The sequence below is a fragment of the Carassius auratus genome, chromosome 7 (assembly GCF_003368295.1).
Source record: "Carassius auratus strain Wakin chromosome 7, ASM336829v1, whole genome shotgun sequence".
Taxonomy (NCBI): domain Eukaryota; kingdom Metazoa; phylum Chordata; class Actinopteri; order Cypriniformes; family Cyprinidae; genus Carassius; species Carassius auratus.
The window spans coordinates 17369537-17387459 of NC_039249.1; the positions used below are offsets into that span (position 1 = coordinate 17369537).

The 17923-nt window shown below is 41.1% G+C and overlaps 2 protein-coding genes across 4 annotated transcripts in view; one reads left to right on the forward strand and one right to left on the reverse strand.

Annotated features, from left to right (window-relative positions):
• The window catches only part of LOC113106131 (VPS10 domain-containing receptor SorCS2), a 166635-nt gene that overhangs the window by 4640 nt on the left and 144072 nt on the right, over window positions 1-17923 (forward strand). The window lies entirely within an intron of this gene.
• LOC113106133 (putative SCAN domain-containing protein SCAND2P) lies at window positions 51-4619 on the reverse strand. The gene is made up of 2 exons (XM_026267761.1): window positions 3413-4619; window positions 51-108 (listed from the first exon to the last, which is right to left on the reverse strand). Exons 1-2 carry the CDS (start codon window positions 4532-4534, stop codon window positions 106-108), a joined length of 1125 nt encoding a protein of 374 aa, XP_026123546.1. The 5' UTR covers window positions 4535-4619; the 3' UTR covers window positions 51-105.

The window sequence follows — 17923 nt, forward strand, 5'->3', positions numbered from 1 at the left end:
TTTAAAGCACTGTTGTAGCTTCCCTAGTGCAGAACGAGGTCCCAGCGTGTCTCTCTCTCCTTCTCTCTGCGGTGACTCGGCTTATATCCGGTCTCTCCACGCCAATTACTGCAATCAAACACACGTGTTCGTTAATTGCATTTGACCTACTTACGCCTCGCTCTGCTCCCTCCGTCCCTCTCCCGTTGCGGATTCCGCTAAACCACGCCCCCCTCGCCACATACCCCCACCGCCCGACTCAGGCCGGGGAGCCGTCCGGCCTGCAGCCTCCCCCCCCCCCTCCTGGAGAGGAAGTCAGCCACAGCCATCTGTACACCCGGCCTGTGGATCACCTGAAATTTAAATGGTTGTAAAGCTAGATACCACCGGGTGATCCGCGCGTTGGTATCTTTCATGCGGTGGAGCCACTGCAGAGGAGCGTGGTCCGAACAGAGGGTGAACTCCCGCCCCAGGAGGTAATAACGGAGGGTAAGAACAGCCCACCTGATCGCTAGACATTCTTTTTCTATGGTGCTGTACATCGTCTCTCTCTTAGAGAGCTTCCGACTGATGTACAGCACCGGCCGTTCTTCCCCCTCCACCTCCTGGGACAGGACTGCGCCCAACCCTCTGTTCGACGCGTCTGTCTGCAAGATAAAAGGGAGAGAAAAGTTAGGAGCATTCAGGAGCGGTCCGCCACACAGGGCAGCTTTTAACTGGGTGAAAGCCTGCTGGCACTGCTCCGTCCACTGGACTGTATCTGGTGCCTCCTTTTTAGTTAAATCAGTCAGCGGGCTAGCAGTATCCGAAAAATTAGGTACAAACCTTCTATAATACCCTGCCAGCCCCAGGAACTGTCTAACCTCCTTTTTGGTCTTAGGCCTTGGACAAGTTGCCACTGCTGCCGTCTTATCAATTTGGGGACGCACCTGTCCATGACCCAAGTGGAAACCCAGATATCTTACTTCCACCCGCCCAATTGCACACTTCCTCGGATTAGCCGTGAGCCCAGCCCTCCTCAGCGTCTTCAGGACCGCTCGCAAATGCTGCATATGTCGCTGCCAATCCCCACTGTAGATGATGATGTCATCCAGGTAGGCGGCGGCATATGCAGCATGCGGACGGAGAATTTTGTCCATGAGACGCTGAAACGTGGCTGGAGCCCCGAATAGCCCGAACGGAAGAGTGACAAATTGGTGTAACCCGAACGGCGTGGTGAAAGCTGTTTTTTCTTTGGTCATGGGAGACAAGGGGATCTGCCAATAACCTTTAGTTAAATCCAGCGTCGAGTAAAAGCGAGCCGAGCCTAGCCGATCAAGCAATTCGTCCACCCGGGGCATTGGATATGCGTCAAATTTTGACACAGCATTCACCTTTCTATAATCCACACAGAACCGCACGGAGCCGTCTGTTTTAGGTACTAAGACGATCGGGCTCGCCCAGTCACTGTTGGATTCTTCTATTACTCCCATCTCTAGCATTGCCTCTAACTCCCCCTGAACCACCTTTTTTTTATGTTCAGGTAATCTATACGGCCGGCTGCGAACTACCACGCCCGGCTCGGTCTCAACATGGTGCTGAATGAGATTCGTTCGACCAGGCAGGGGCGAGAACACATCAGCAAAGGCTGCTTGAATGGACTTGATATCAGTGAGCTGCGATGGTGAGAGGTGGTCTCCTCCAGGGGCCAGAGCGAGAGATTGGGATTTTGAACTCGCTTCTGGACCGAGATCCTCCTCCCCACTCACTACCGTCGCCAGCAACACTGATTCCGCCTCAGACCATTTTTTTAATAGGTTGAGGTGGTATATTTGATGTGCCCCGCCCCTATCCGTTCAAGCTACCTCATAGTTAAGATCCCCAACCCGCCGTGTGACCTCAAAGGGTCCTTGCCACTTCGCGAGTAACTTTGAACTAGAGGTAGGGAGTAATACAAGCACTTTATCCCCCGGTGCAAATTGACGTAGCCTAGCCCCCCTGTTGTACAACCGACTCTGTTTGTCTTGAGCCTGCAACAAATTCTCCATGGATAGCCGCCCCAACGTGTGGAGTTTTGTTCTCAGGTCCATGACATATTGAATTTCGTTTTTACTAGCAGAAGGTCCGTCCTCCCAAGTTTCTTTAAGGACGTCAAGGACCCCGCGGGGCTGGCGCCCATAAAGAAGCTCGAAGGGGGAAAACCCCGTGGAGGCTTGCGGGACCTCCCGTACAGCGAACAAGAGGGGTTCTAGCCACCTATCCCAATTTTTGGCGTCTTCCTGAACGAACTTACGAATCATGGATTTTAATGTGCGATTAAATCGCTCGACCAGCCCGTCTGTTTGTGGGTGATAGACGCTTGTTCGAATCGATTTAATGCCCAATAATTCATAAAGCTCGCGAATAGTACGTGACATAAACGCCGTGCCCTGATCGGTGAGGATCTCCTTTGGGATCCCCACCCGGGAGATTAATTGAAACTCGCCACACTCTTCGCGGAAATAGAGCGGAGAGGCACTGCCTCAGGATATCGCGTTGCATAGTCCACCAGAACTAATGCAAAGCGGTGTCCTCGTGCTGACCGCTCTAATGGCCCGATGAGGTCCATGCCAATTCGTTCGAAGGGGACCTGCATTAATGGAAGGGGGCACAATGGTGCTTTTGGGGTGGCCGGTGGATTCACCAGCTGACATTCACGACAAGCCGCGCACCATCTGCGCACATTCTCGTGAATGCCCGGCCAGAAGAAGCGGGCCATGAGACGGTTTAGTGTAGCCGCTTGCCCTAAATGCCCGGCCATTGGATTACAATGAGCCGCCTGGAAAAGCATTTCCCGGCGGCTTTTAGGTATCAACAACTGGGTTGTATCTTGCTTTGTCTGGGCGTCTTGGGTCACCCGATACAACCTATCTTTTAAAATTGAAAAGTAAGGATAAGAGAGCGGTTGGTCAGGGAGGAGAAGCTGTCCGTCGATCGAGCGAACCTGGTCAAAAGCATTTTTTAGCGTCTCATCGCGGGACTGTTCCAGGGGAAAATCATCGCGCTCCGGGAGGATGTTCCGCTCGGGAGCACTCGGTTCCCCTGCAACAGGTTCCGGTGGTTCCGGTTCAGCCTCTCCCACCTGCGCAACCGCTACTCCATCCCTCCCTTGTTTCCCCCAAGAGCCATCCGAACATAAATACCCCAATAATTCATTAAACGCGGGCCAATTCGTACCCAAAATTATCGGATGCCTGAGGTGCGGGTTAACGGCCACCTCTACTCTATGTTTTCCTCCCCTAAATTTAATATCCACAGGCAAAATAGGGTAATTCACCACTTCCCCGTGTACACACCGAACCCTAACCATGCGGCTATTATCCAATGCCTTCGGATGAATCAGGCTTTGATGGATGGAGGATTGGTTACATCCCGAATCCACCAAAGCCTGATATGTACCCCCCCTGATACTCACTGGTATTTGGTATAAGCCAGCCTGATCGAGGGCAGCCTTTGGCGCGTCGGGGACCCGGATCAACGTCCCCACTTCCATCACCGGACACCTATCGATAAAATGCCCTGGGTCCCCGCAACGCCAACAGGCCGGCCCAGACTTTACCGCCACCCTGGCGGCAGGAAGTAGGTCAAGCGATTGGCGAGGAGAGAGCGGAGAGGCCGGGGCCTGGGGAACGGATCCCATGGGCGAGGTCCCACCCCTGGGAGGAGCCCTGGGACCTGCTGGTGACTCAGCCCCGTAATTCGTCCTCCACCTCGGGGCTAGCTTCGACGGAAGCCCCCCACGGGACCTGGGGAGAGGGACAGATTTAGGGAGAGAGAGGGGAGGGGAGGAGAGAGAAGAAGAGAGAGAAGCAGATGGTAAGGGGTCGCCGACCCCTGGACACGCCACCATTTGGTCTTCCGCCAGCTGGATGGCCTGGTTCAGCGACGTCGGGCGGTGGCACTGGACCCACTGCGCTGTCTTCCTTGGCAGCTTGGCCACGAACTGCTCCAGTACCACACGATCGATCACGTCCTCGACGTCGCTACTGTCGGCCATCAACCACTTGCGGCAGGAATCCCGGAGCTGCTGTGCCATCACGAAGGGCCGGCCAGACTCTTCCAGGGTTAGAGTCCTGAACCTCTGGCGATGTTGCTCCGGAGTCCGACCGACCCGCTGGAGGATGGCACGCTTGAGGTCCTGGTAGGCCAGGAGGTTTTGGACTGGCAGTTGGTGAGCGGCCACCTGCGCTTCCCCGGACAGCAGGGGAATGAGCCGCAGGGGCCAGTCCGCAGGGGGCCACCCTCGAGCCTCTGCCGATTTTTCAAACAGGTCCAGGAAGGCCTCCGGGTCATCCTGAGGCCCCATCTTGTTGAGCGGCAGAGGAGATGTCTGGTCTTTAAACGAAGGGGTGGCCCGGGCCTCCCGGTCTACCCAGCTCCGGAATAGCTCGCGGTCTTCATGCTGGGCCCGGAGGAGCGCCTCGAAGCGTTTGTCCTGCTCCTCCTTGATCGCCAGCATGTGTTGATGTTGTTCCTGATGAAGACCGGCGAGCGACTGGATGATGTCCGCAAATGGCGTACCTGACGGAGATTGCATGGCGGCGATGCTCTTCTTCCTTCCCGGGTTTCGGCACCACTGTAACAAGGTTCAACACAGTCTCAATAGGAAGGAAGAAGGCAGGGGTCGGCTTGTTGCTGGGACACTCGTTTATTCAGTAATACAAAATAAGAAAACACGATGCCCTCTGGGCGTAGACAGCAAACGATTGCTTAAACACGGTCAATAACTTCAATAACTTTAAAGCACTGTTGTAGCTTCCCTAGTGCAGAACGAGGTCCCAGCGTGTCTCTCTCTCCTTCTCTCTGCGGTGACTCGGCTTATATCCGGTCTCTCCACGCCAATTACTGCAATCAAACACACGTGTTCGTTAATTGCATTTGACCTACTTACGCCTCGCTCTGCTCCCTCCGTCCCTCTCCCGTTGCGGATTCCGCTAAACCACGCCCCCCTCGCCACATACAGATTTAAAGTATTTACAGTATCATCTAATAAAACAAAGATAATCCATTTTTGATGTCAATTTAATTGGATTGAGCAAATAAGATTAAGAAAGATATGAACATTAGGTTTCTGCGACAGAGGTTCTACTTGTGTATAGTTCAATTTTAATAAAAAAATAAAAAATAAGTTGATAAATGCAGAGAAAGTAATGTTTTTTTGTCATTCAAGTGGATTGTGAGCACTATATCAGAGTAGTTTTGACCAGTTGATTCATTTTCATAAATAATGAATTAAAATATATTGTATTTTAGCTTAGAAATGGGATGCATGGAATGTAGAACAGGTGCTTTTGTACTTTGTACTTTTGTACTCACCAATGGGCTTCAGCATGCAGACAATAAGTGGACCCACTAAAGAAGTAGAATTCTGTAATCAAGGCCATGAGTTTTCATAGAAATGTATGCATGTACACTCCTCAACATTATCTTGTGCTGATTAACAAACAACTAAAATATGCTATAGCATATTTTTCAAATGTGTCCCATTATCCCATAAAGAATCATAAAAGTAGTCAATTTGAAGTATGCACTTTAGGTTGAGCCCAAGTCTGAAGCTGTATGATAACATTGTGTGTGAAATTTAAGCTTTATTTACCAATGATCTTCACTAGACGGGAGCTCTCAAATCCTCCTCATATGGAAAGCAGCTCTATCTATGATCTCCTTTCATATTTCACAAAATCAAGAAAACAACATTAGATAGTCCATAACTATGGACTCATTAAACCTACAGCTGTGAATGACACTATGGTTGTTGATGTCAGATGTGTTCATCAGTCTAGATCTGTATCACTGTTGGCTTTGGCAGGGAGAATTCCTCCTGTTTTTGCCAGGACATACTAGCTTGAGGGAATTCATGTCTGTAGATTTGAGTCATTTCATCATTACATTGTGCATGATATGAGTCCACAGAAGAATACAGAGAGAAAATAGTACGATGGGTGAGAACTAAATTAGCTCGGGACACAGAAGTGATGAAGCCTTACTGATGAGCTTGTGAGACAGTCAGATTGTGTTCAAAATGTTCCTCAGAGCCACGAAACAACAGATGATTAACCTGATCTATCTACTGTCCATGAGCATTAAAAAAGTTCAAAGACCACCAGTCTTTTGTTGTCAGCAATCACACAAAATAAAAAACACCAGAACAAATGATGGCTGTTGTTTTGAGATGGCTACAACTGATATTAACTTAGCTGTTTGTGACAGGAAAAGTCAGTACTGGTGATAATGGTTGGTCTGATGGCAACACGAAATCTAAAACAGGTAAGATGGATTGAGATTTGTTGGTTTGTTGGCTACAGCGATTAAAATGTTTCCCTCTAGTTCTGTATATTTTGCCATATGCATCTCCTGATCAGTTTGTGCTTCTTTATGCAGTAAAGTGGAGAGTCACAGAGTTGATTGCACACAAACACTGTAAAATGATTTTTCAAAATTATAAATTAAACAAAGATTATTGGAGTATGTTTTAAAAGAAAATACAGACCCACTTTATATTAAGTGGCCTTAACTACTATGTACTTACATTTTAATTAATAATTTAGTACAATGTACTTATTGTGTACATACATGTTTTTACATTGTACTTATATTTTAAAAATAAAACTACATGTAATTACATCTGTATTTAATTTCTGAAATTACATTTATAATTACACTGTTGATCCATACTTCACACCTTAACCCACCCTTAAACTTACCCACACCTCCAACCCTCTCCCTAACCTTACCCCATCCCACCTCAATAGCAGCAAAAGTGTTTTACAATACAATATGAACACAGTAAGTACATTGTACTTATTTTTTTATGTAAGTACATAGTAGTTAAGGCCACCTAATATAAAGTGGGACAGAAAATAATATTATGGTCTTTCTACTTCAATAATTCATGTTTAAATTAAATTAGTTATTTGCTGTTTCTTCGTAATTATTTTCAGTAACTTCAGAGTGATTTTTTTAAAAACTTTTTCCAGTGTAGTGTAGGTTAAACCTAAACATAATTCTTGCTTAAGGTTGGACAGACAGTTAAGTGGGAGTCCGGTCTTTTGAAAGAGCAGAAAAACAGAGCTTGAGCCAGCCTGAGAATTAAAAAAGATCGCTTTGAAGAATAAGATTTCTAGTATTTTGTAAAACATGAATTCAGTGATGCTTTACAAGTTATATTAGAGAAAAACTTACACTTTTGATAAACAGAAACGTTTTATTGCCAAGGACATTTTTGTCATTTCTTTGTCAGCTGCAGTGGCAGTCATTCATTCTTTCACTTTTCCTTACATGGACAGTTTGGGCAATAATAGATGTGTGAGAATTCAAAAGTGATGTGTTGCTTGCTTTAGTCAGAATGCATGTTGATAGAGCTGAGTCAAGCTGATATCTGCCACAACATTGTTCTTAATAGCACAGCTTTATCTTCATAGGCTGCATTGAATTACTAGAAAAAACAAGACATCTTTATTGCTTTAGGCTTTTAAACCCTAAACGGACCATGTAGGGAAAATTATAGTGAGAATGAAATAATTGGTATGATGTCACTGAAGCATGTTTGCAGTGTTAGAGTGGATCTGTTTCATGATGAATCCTGTATACATTCTCTCTTCCCTCTGTTTCTTTTTTTCTTAATCAGCGTGACTGTGCCTTAATGAAGTCTGTACGTAGTTCCTAATGACTCTCTGTCCTCTTCTCTTTAACCTTCAGCTCACACACGCACACACAAATATAAAGGATGATGTCTTTCATATGTAATTTTCAGCAGGACTGACAAGTACCATGATGAAGGCTCCATGAGCTCTATCAATTTTAATTACAGAGGCACTCAGATAGTTATTGGGATCGTTCAGGTCAGCCAGGAAGGCAATAAAAATTCACCCATGGGATGTCAGTCACTATATACACCTCATATTTTTAATCTCGGTCATTTTAAATAGTAATATAAATTGAATATAGACTGCATGCCTGCCTGATTTATTGCCTGCTGTCGGGATATGAAATGGGAGTATTGTAAAGAATTATGCATGAATACCAAATTGACCCCCAAAAGACACCAAAACACAATCTTCGCAGCTTCTTTTCCATTCTGATGTTCTCTTAACCTCATGTGCAGGTTTATCTGGAATATTCTAGCTGTTATATAATAACTGGAGGAAGATATTTCTTTCACTTTTTTTCTGGGAGCAAAGACTGTCATGATTGAGGCTTCTGGTAATTTGACATTGAACCTCATTTTTCATGCACATTTTTGCTGAAAATAGTACGCTGTCATAAAGAAATCTGTAGAAAAATGCATAATATCCTGCAGAAAATGACTTTTCTGTTAAGTTTCCAGACATTTGCTTTTATACTAAAAATTATACTAAACTGTAACTATTTTATTTATAGTATAAATATAAAGGATTCTTACAGATGTTTACATTTCTAAAGCTGGGCATATGTAAAAACATTTATTTTCTATATGCTATCAATTGTATGTGTCATTATATTTCCAAATGTGCAAATAACTATGAATACTAATAAGTAGGCCTAGAAAAAAAAACTCGTAATATCTTTCAAAGCTCTATTGCCACTAACCTGGCAAATCTGGGTTAATCCAAAGTAGTTTTTCTTCACTCTATCAACCTGTTATCTTTTGTAATCTTAACTGGGGAACCCTGAATGCTGTAAAATTGTGTAGAAGCCAGCCAATCGGATTAGAGCTTGCCAGATCTAGAAAATGCCTGCCAGTTTTGTGTGTAATATAAAATGGTCATGAACAAACTGTTGGTGTGCCGTCTGAGGCAGAGACGATACATTTGAATTGTTATGAATGCATGCAGATAAAGGTTTGTTTTCTGGCAAAAGAGCGAACATTATTATCATTCTGTTTTCAACATTACACTTTTCAAAACTCTCTCCAGAAAACATGTTCAGCACTCTATGAGATTAATTAATTTAATATACAGGCCTAGTATTTCCAAGCATTTGAGCTTTTCAAACACACTAAACCAATAGTAAATGTATTTTGTCAAACAGTGTAATTCATTCCTCTCTGGTGTGTGTGTGTGTGTGTGTATGAGATGTGCTATATTGTGGTATGAGTATAGTGATGATGTGTGTGTGGGTGTGTTGTCCATAGCGACAGAAAACACTTGACTGCAGACTTACAGACCAAAATGTTGTTTTTCCACAGTAAGAAGCAGCTCTGTTATTAGTTCCTATAATACTTTTTACTGTAAATAAAAAGTAGATTCGCTATAATGAATCTTTGAATTCTTCCCGCTTCACTTAAATCTATTGTCCAGTGTTGTATCTTTGAACACATTTTAATTTAAGATCTGTTGTATTTTGCAGACTTATGTGGTGTTTTGTGTTACAGATGAGAAAAAAAAAATTCCATATCATTATGTGATTGACTTTGATATGTTTGATGTATCTGGTTGTTCATCACACTGAGTGTGTTACACAGAGTAGGATAGTGGCAAAAATACCCGTGAGCAGCTGCTTGCACAGAGAGGTCAAGACCCTGGAACACACACACACACACACACACACACACACACACCGTAGTGCCATATAGCACTATGCACCATAATATCACAGCCATATGGCTCTTATTCTCAAGTCTTAGTGATGCCTATTGAAATGTGCTGTCATATGTGTGTCTTTGCACATTTAGCTGTTACCATTGTATGTTGTGAAAAGTTAAATATAATTTCCCACAGATCTAATTGTTTTGTGTGTATGTGAGAATCTGATATGCTATATGAGTCACACTCTCTGTCTGCTTATGAAGTGAATCCCATAGTCCTGCCCCCTCAAATCCACCAAACGCAGCTTCACTCCATATCCTCCATATATGTGTCTTCTATTTCTGTCTGTCCTCTATGGAGGCTTGTTTCTGCTATAGGATAAAAAAAATGTAGTTGGAACTTTTCATAACAATTCTGAGACTAAAGTATATTAAGTCAAGTCAAGTCACCTTTATTTAGGGTGAAAATGGAGAATGGAGAAAAAAACCTTGGGAGAAACCAGGCTCAGTTGGGGGGCCAGTTCTCCTCTAACCAGATGAAACCAGTAGTTCAATTCCAGGCTGCAGCAAAGTCAGATTGTGCAGAAGAATCATCTGTTTTTTTTTTGTGGTCTTGTCCCGGTGGTCGTCTGAGACAAGGTCTTTACAGGGGATCTGTATCTGGTTGTCCTGGTCTCCGCTGTCTTTCAGGGCTGTAGAGGTCCTTTCTAGGTGCTGATCCACCATCTGGTCTGCATATGTACTGGATCAAATCTGGATCAAATCACAGAAATAAATGATAATTTAAAGTATAATAAATGTATAAACAATTATTTTAAATTGTAATAATAATATCACAATATTATTTTTTTCTGTATTTTTTATCAAATAAATGCAGGCTTGATGAGCAGAAGAAACTTCTTTCAAAAACATTAAAAATAGTAATGTTTCCAAACTTTTGGTCTGTACTGTATATATATATATAGAGAGAGGGGGGGGGGGGACTTGGGAACTGCTCTCTCTCTTTTTTTCTTTGTCTGTTTGCTTCTTTTGGTTTGAATTCAGTGCTTGCTTCCTCCGGATTTGTAAACCTCAGCTCAGATTGAGTATGACTGAAGAGGGAGGCTTTTGGGTTTGGTTGTATAATCTCTTGTCTTGATCAGTTGTTGGGTTGTGGTAAAGAGGGCAGCTTGTCACAGATCCACTGCCTCTCTCTCACTCTTCTTTCTACAGCAGACCTATTTATATATAGCTACAACGTAAAGAGCTGACAGGGAATATGACATGGGTAATTCGATCAATAAAAAAGAAGGACAAGATTCTCTCTTGCTGACTTTCTCTCCCTTGAGGGGGTTTTCCTGTTACAGCGAGTGAACGTTTTGAGATCTGTCTTTTCTGCTCTGGTTAAATTTGACCAGAGTCAAATCTAAACACTAACATTCAATGAGGTTTGGCCAAACAAAATTCTGTATTTTCAAAATCATTTAGTCGATAGGTTGCCTGAATGACTAATTGACTACTCTATCTTAAGGAATCCTTGTATTATTAGAGAGTTTTCAGTGAGATCTGAGTTCTTAGGGAGAGCTTTATGTAAGGCACATTTTTGGATTTAAAACAGCTAGACAGACTGCAACAGAATGGACTAAAATTGGGATAATGAATGGAATAGGGATGGAATCATTTTGGTACTTTGAAACATCCTAAAAATGCAACTCTGATGGTACAAGATGGTCACAAACATTGTAAATTGGGACACAGTTTCCACAGATGTCTTTCTGTTTGTATGAATGTAGTGGTGCAACATTAATATTTTTATTTTATTTAAGTAATATTTTCACCTTCTCATTTAAAACTGATCAGCCCCAGCATTTAGCCTTTTGCAAGCTTCAAATACAAGGATTGTACAAACAAACATTTTGTGTTATTACATTGGAGCTTAGGAACTGATCTTTATGATTTGTATGAGTTTAGAACTGACAGGGCTGGTTATCTGGCTTTAGTTTTGTCTTGCGTGTTTTTCCTCACATATTTTAGAGATTAGCCTTCTTTGATACTTCAGACAATGAAATGTAGCTCGGCATGTTTCTGAGCCATTGAAAGCAGAACCAGTTTTACCTGTGAAAGAGAGATGCACAAAGAACTGTGCTTATCTGAAGGTGAAATGTTGCAGGATGACCTGGGAGAGGGTTATTGTGTGGCCTACAGCAGGACCTCTGTAATGTTATATTTCTGTTCAGACCTCTGTGACGGAGATATCCGAGTGTGCAATAAACTGATGACTTATTTGAAAGAAACAGAAAGAGAAAATCATATCATATCATAATTAATAAATAGTGGCTGTCAGTGGAATCAGTAAAAATCATAAAAACATTTAAACTAAAGACACAAAAAAACTAAAGACATGACTGATCATGTGTGATAAAATCATACTACATTATCCCCGGTTTCACAGACAAGGCTTAGTCCTAGACTAAAATGTATGTGTGAGCTGTTTCAGCTGAAAGAAACTTGCACTGACTCAAAATGCATACTAGTACACCGTTTTTTTTCCCCTAAGGCGTATATTATTATTTAATCATAACCATTACGTAATGAAACAAAACAATAATTAAAAATAATTAAAATGGGTAAATTTTACTTAATTTTACTTGTGAATTATTAATCATGAAATTATTGTAATCAAATAATGCTCATAATGTGTGTATTCAGTGTGTACATATTTGCATAATTATTATTAAATACTGTTTTTCTTTATATCCTGAAATAAGAAGTCATATTTTTTTTCAGCAAAAAAGCTAAATCACATCAGTAGGAAACTTTACTAGAGTCAACCAAAAGCTTAAAATAGCTACATACAGAAAAGAGTCAGGAATCAGGAATTCTGCTCTCCTGTGAGTGAGTGTGTGTGAGTGAGTGTGTGTGTGTGTGTCTGTGTGTGTGTGTGTGTGTGTGTGTGTGTGTCTGTGTGTGTGCTGCTCAAGGCTCCTTTCTGTCCTCGTCTGGTAGAAGCTGGACAAAGGCCCTCAGCTTTCTATATTGTTGTCTTCGCTTGACTGATTCCCCCTGCAGCAGCACAGGGAGACATTTTTTTTCTCTCCTCTTAGCTCGTTCTTTTTGTCTGTTTGTTTCTCTCTTTCTTACCTTTTCTTTTATCTCAGCGTATCTCTGTGTTTAATTGCTTTTTATGCTCTATTGTTTTGTTTGAGTGAAATCTCCCCCATTCTCTCTCTTTTTTATTCTTTAGCCATATTTTCCTGTTCTCCAGGCTTTTATATTTTAGGCACTGGTGTCTGGTGTTCTGGCTGAATCTTGACCTCAGTCATTCTCTGGGCTGGACAAATGACTGAGACGTCCTCTTTCCCTGGAGCCATTCTATTTTTCATTCCCATTCACAAACACACATTCTTCCTCCACTCTTCCCAATTTCTAATTTTTCTCTGCCTTTTTCTCTTTCTTATTTTCTTTTCAACTCCCTCTCTCCATTTTGTTACAACAGTCTGAGGAGAACCACAAAAATCCTGAAAGATTCTTTTCTTCCACTTATTTTATTCCTCCAGGCAGTGGAATTTACAGAAAATCTCTCTCTGTGTTGCTGCTCCGCGTTGGCTGTAATCTCCTTTCAATCTTCCTCTTCTCTTTCCCCACCCTGATCCCATGATCACGGTGATGTTCCAAGTCTTAAGTGGAGCTGAGTGCTCGTGTAATCAAATTCCCCATGGTTTACCACATCGCTGCGGTTACAGTCAGATGTACGAGTCCGTGACCCGTGACCCCACCTTGGATTTGGGACAAAGCCAATCACAGAGCTGGGTCACCCATAGGCCATTACATTTCTCACAAGATTTCAGCTCTGACCTTCTGTGTCTCCTCTTAGAAGAGAAGTGGCTTCTGTTCTGTTATAAATAAGTGTGAACATGTTGTATGTGTGCATATTTGTATGTCTGTAATAAAATTAAATTTGATTTTAACCCTTTAACTTGGCAGTTCAAAATTCTCTCCAACATTTGTATTCATTTGATGCACTGGAAGATCTTGCCTTAGTGTGTGGATTGTGCACATTCACAGTCCCAGCAGGTGGAAAGAGTGGAAACTGATTGATGAAGTAGAACATTGTAATCAATGAGCAGTGTTGGGAGGTTGAGCTATATACCAGTCAGTTTCTGTACTTCACAGACTGAACTGAGCTGTTATGCAAACTTTGACTCTTTCCTTTTTGCTGGTTCTGTGTTTAGTAGGAAGTTAATTCATTAGTTAAGTTTGATTTCTTAATAACCCTTATTCTCACCGTTGCTTTTGCCTATTTATGGATTACTATTGTTGGATTCTTGATTTGAACTCTAAAATGAACTTTGTGTGGATTCAGCAGCCATTGTATATGTGTGTTTAGCACATTGCTGGTTCACTGTTAATTTTATCAAACAGCCAAATTGTTGCTTGTTCTTTTTACTTACATTTACTGATGTATTGCAATAAAAAACCCACTTTCATGTATTTAGTTTCCAAATGATTCAGTCATTTAGCACAGCACAGGAGCCCAATGTAAACGAATAGCATCTGTTTCACTGACCAACTGAACTAACTTCCCATCCAGAACAAATGTTTTATATGGACACATTTTGATCTTTCCTTGAAACAAAATATTTAAAAAGCCGTTTTGAGAATTAGGTGGATGTTCTGACTTTCATCACATCCCAATTAGTATGTGTATTGTATTGCCATAATGATGCCAGAGGAAGCTCCAGAAATCCACCAGTTAAGAAGACTTGAAGTATCAATGAACTGTGGATTTATCTGTTGCCAAGAACACATGTGTCATAAAAGGGATGGGCATTAAGCCATGATGAAAGAGTGAGATCTCAACCAGTGCTGCACAAAGAACTCAATTCTGGAACAGACTAACCAGCTTAAATGGAAGATCAAAAGAGAAAGTATGCAGGTTGAAAATATAGAGGGAATCTTTTGCTTAATCATCTATCATTATGTGACTATTCATCCATTACTAAGAAACCAGCATTACGTTAATCTTAAACTAGTATGGGAATGTAGCCATCTGGACAACAATGCCAAGGAAAAATTATCCTCAGTTTTTAATTTTACTTACAATCACGCTACAGTTCGGAAGGTTGTTGACTTTAATGAATGTTTAATGTATTTCTAAATGTTTTGATGAGAACTCTGATCTTGGGAAGTCAGTAAACTTTTAATAAATGGCTTTGCAGTAGAATGTTGTTTTGTTCAGCACCATATCTATGCAGCTGTCCAGCCGTAGTTTTTTTTAAACTGACAAATGTGACCCTACAAAACTTGTCATAAGTCGCTGGAGTATATTTGTAGCGATAGCCAAAAATACATTGTATGGGTCAAGATTATCGATTTTTCTTTTATGCCCAAAATCATTAGGACATTAAGTTAAGATCATGTTCAATGAAGATTTGTAAATTCCCTACCAAAGATATATCAAAGCCTATTTTTATTATTCATTTGGACAACTTATAGGTGATTTTCTCAGTATTTAGATTATTTTGCATCCTCAGATTCCAGATATTCAAATAGTTGTATCTTGTCCTATCATAACAAACCATACATCAATGGAACACTTATTAATTCAGCCCTTATGGCTGGTTTTGTGATTCAGGGTTGCTTATAATCGTTTAGGATTCTTTTAGCAGTGCCAAACTTCTATGAGAGAGAGAGAGGTCAACTCAGGGCCAAACCACGGTGAATGAGTGCAACAGGAGTTGGATATGATGAGGCAGAACTGATTCAATGTTTTGACTGCAGCTGTCACCATCAAAAAGCGTTTCATTAGTAGATGTCAACACAATATGCCATATTTTGTCAAACGTAGTTGGTAGTTTGTTAACATTTAAGTTTTTATGAAGGCTTTTTTGTAGGTTCTCCCAGAAGCACTGTAATTAGTGTGTCTGACCCGTGGGTCACCAGAAGCAGGCCTGTGGTGATAGCACCTGGGTAGGTAGCTGAGGACACTCCATCAGCACCCTTTCAGCTTTCATGGAGCATTGCTCTTGATGAGAGAGTGGGGATGGATTGTGAACATTTTACCCGGCACTCTTATTAAGGGTCAGTGTGGTTTGCCAGGACTGTTAGAGCAGGAATTTTGATCTAGTCTTGCCAAATGAACACTAAATGCCCCTTTTAGGCGACGTAATTCCTTTCTGTGGCAACACCTTTGGCACGCTGCCTAATGCACCCTGGCCTGTTCCTTCTATAGTGGATTCACATATTTCTGCAATGTGCTGAGGCCAGTGTGATGTTAGGATGCTTATGGAGTTCAGCCATTTTTGTTTATCACTGTTTAGTCATGTAAGGTGGAATGTACCATTTAAAATAAAGCTAATAAAGCAGGTTTTCCTGGGATCAGAAAACTGAATCTGCCTCAGAAATAAATGAGGGCTCAGAAACTTCTACACTACTAGGGATGCTGGGTGGCTGTAGTTTTTGTCGTTATGTCTGTGAAACTTTCAGAATATAAAGCATTTCCATTTGGCTTTGAATAGAGTGTGAAATGCCAGGCACCTCTCGGGCTAAGAATAGCTGAATGTTTGACGTCAAGCACGGTTTCACATATAGAAATGGATAAACAATAAAAGTCTTTCGAGAAGTTTACTCATCCAATCTTTACTGTGATTTTCTGTTCCTGGAATGCATTGAGGATGTCAAGAGCAAAAGGTGTGTAAGTGGATTATCTTTCTTTTTAAATTAATAATTAATAAATATTCATATTCATATTAATAAATCTATATTACCATTCAATTTTTTTTTTTTTTTTTAAATGTAAACATTTTTATGTTTTTGACAGAAGTCTCTTATGCTTACCATGGCTTCATTTATTTGATTAAAAAACAGCAATACTGAGCAATACTGTAAATATTACATGATTTGCTAATCAAGAAACATTTCTTATTATGAATACTGAAAACAGTTGAGGTGATTCATTTTTTTTTTTTGTGGAACTAGTGATACATTTTTTTTTAAATAACATAATTTTTTTGTATCATAAATTACTGTCACTTTTGATCAATTTAATTTGTTCTTGCTGAAAAGTGGACGGTAGTGTTTATCTAACAAGATTATACTGTATGTGATATTCATTCTACAGATAGTTTTGGATTTATTCTTAAATCAGTAAAGCATTGTGAATGTCATTTAATGTTTCTCTAATGTTTCTGATGTAGAAAAATAGATTATTTTAGAAGAAGTTCACAGAACCACACATGACACATTGTGTGTATTTTCATTTAGAAGCTCATTGGTATGATGAGCACCAGACATCAGAAAGACAGGAATAGAAATGGGCTCACTTAGAAACTGTGGTGCAGACTGGGCATTCACACTGATTGGTTGTCATTGTGATTGCATGGTCATGTGAATACCCATGGAATCTAAAAATGTGAATGCATATCATCCCATGCATATCAATGGGTTAGCAGTTAGTCATCCATAGTTTGCTATAAAAAGGACAGGTTAAAACTCTATACAACTTTGATATGGGAAATGAGAAACAGATGGAGACAAAGAAAAAAAGGGTGAAAAAATTATCTAAAATGCAAATTGCTGTGCCTGGTCCTTAAAGCTGACAATGACCTGTAATTGTGGAAATTGAATGAATATGATAATAGCCATTAAAGGAAGCATCTGTATTCCTGATGGTAAAACTCCACTAAATGCGACTCTCTAACATTGAGATGTGTTGTAATTGAAAAACTCAAGCAACTGGATCAGGAGCTGTTCATCAATCACAGGCGGGTTTTACACACAGTTGTGGATTCTACTGATAAAATAGCTATCTGACTTTTATGGGGCCAAGTATAGGTGGAATATGTGTAGTGATCCAATTAATTATTACAGTTAAATTGTTCAAATGTAGAAACATGGTATTCATAGAATGTTTTATGTGTGTGTGTGTGTGTGTGTGCGCGCGCGTGTTTATGGGTGAAATATTTCTGGTTAAGCATGTTTTAGTTAAATTAGGGTCACTTGGTTTATTTAAGGGCCAATAACACACTTCATTACTGTCATTTGAGCTTTAATTACTCACTGCCCATAGTGGGGCCATACCATCAGGTGTGTGGAGCTAATTAACAGACTGTAATTAGTTAATTTAGAATGAAAACGTTGCACCTTGAAGTTACAGAGGAGCTCATCCAACCTCCACTGTTCCCCAGAACCTCCCATTCCCTAAAAAGCATTGCACTACCAATAAAGGAGAAATTCTGCTGGAAATTCCTGCGGAAATTACATTTGAAAATATACTAAAACAGAAAACTGTTATTTCATTTGCAGATCATTTTAATGTTTTAATGCCAGTTTAAGCTTGAATATGTGGCCGTGCCCTGTGGCTTAGTGTGTGTTTAGTGCTAAAGGTACTCTAATGAGAGAGTTGCAGAGGAGTAAACTTCACCTTCACACATAGAGATTGTT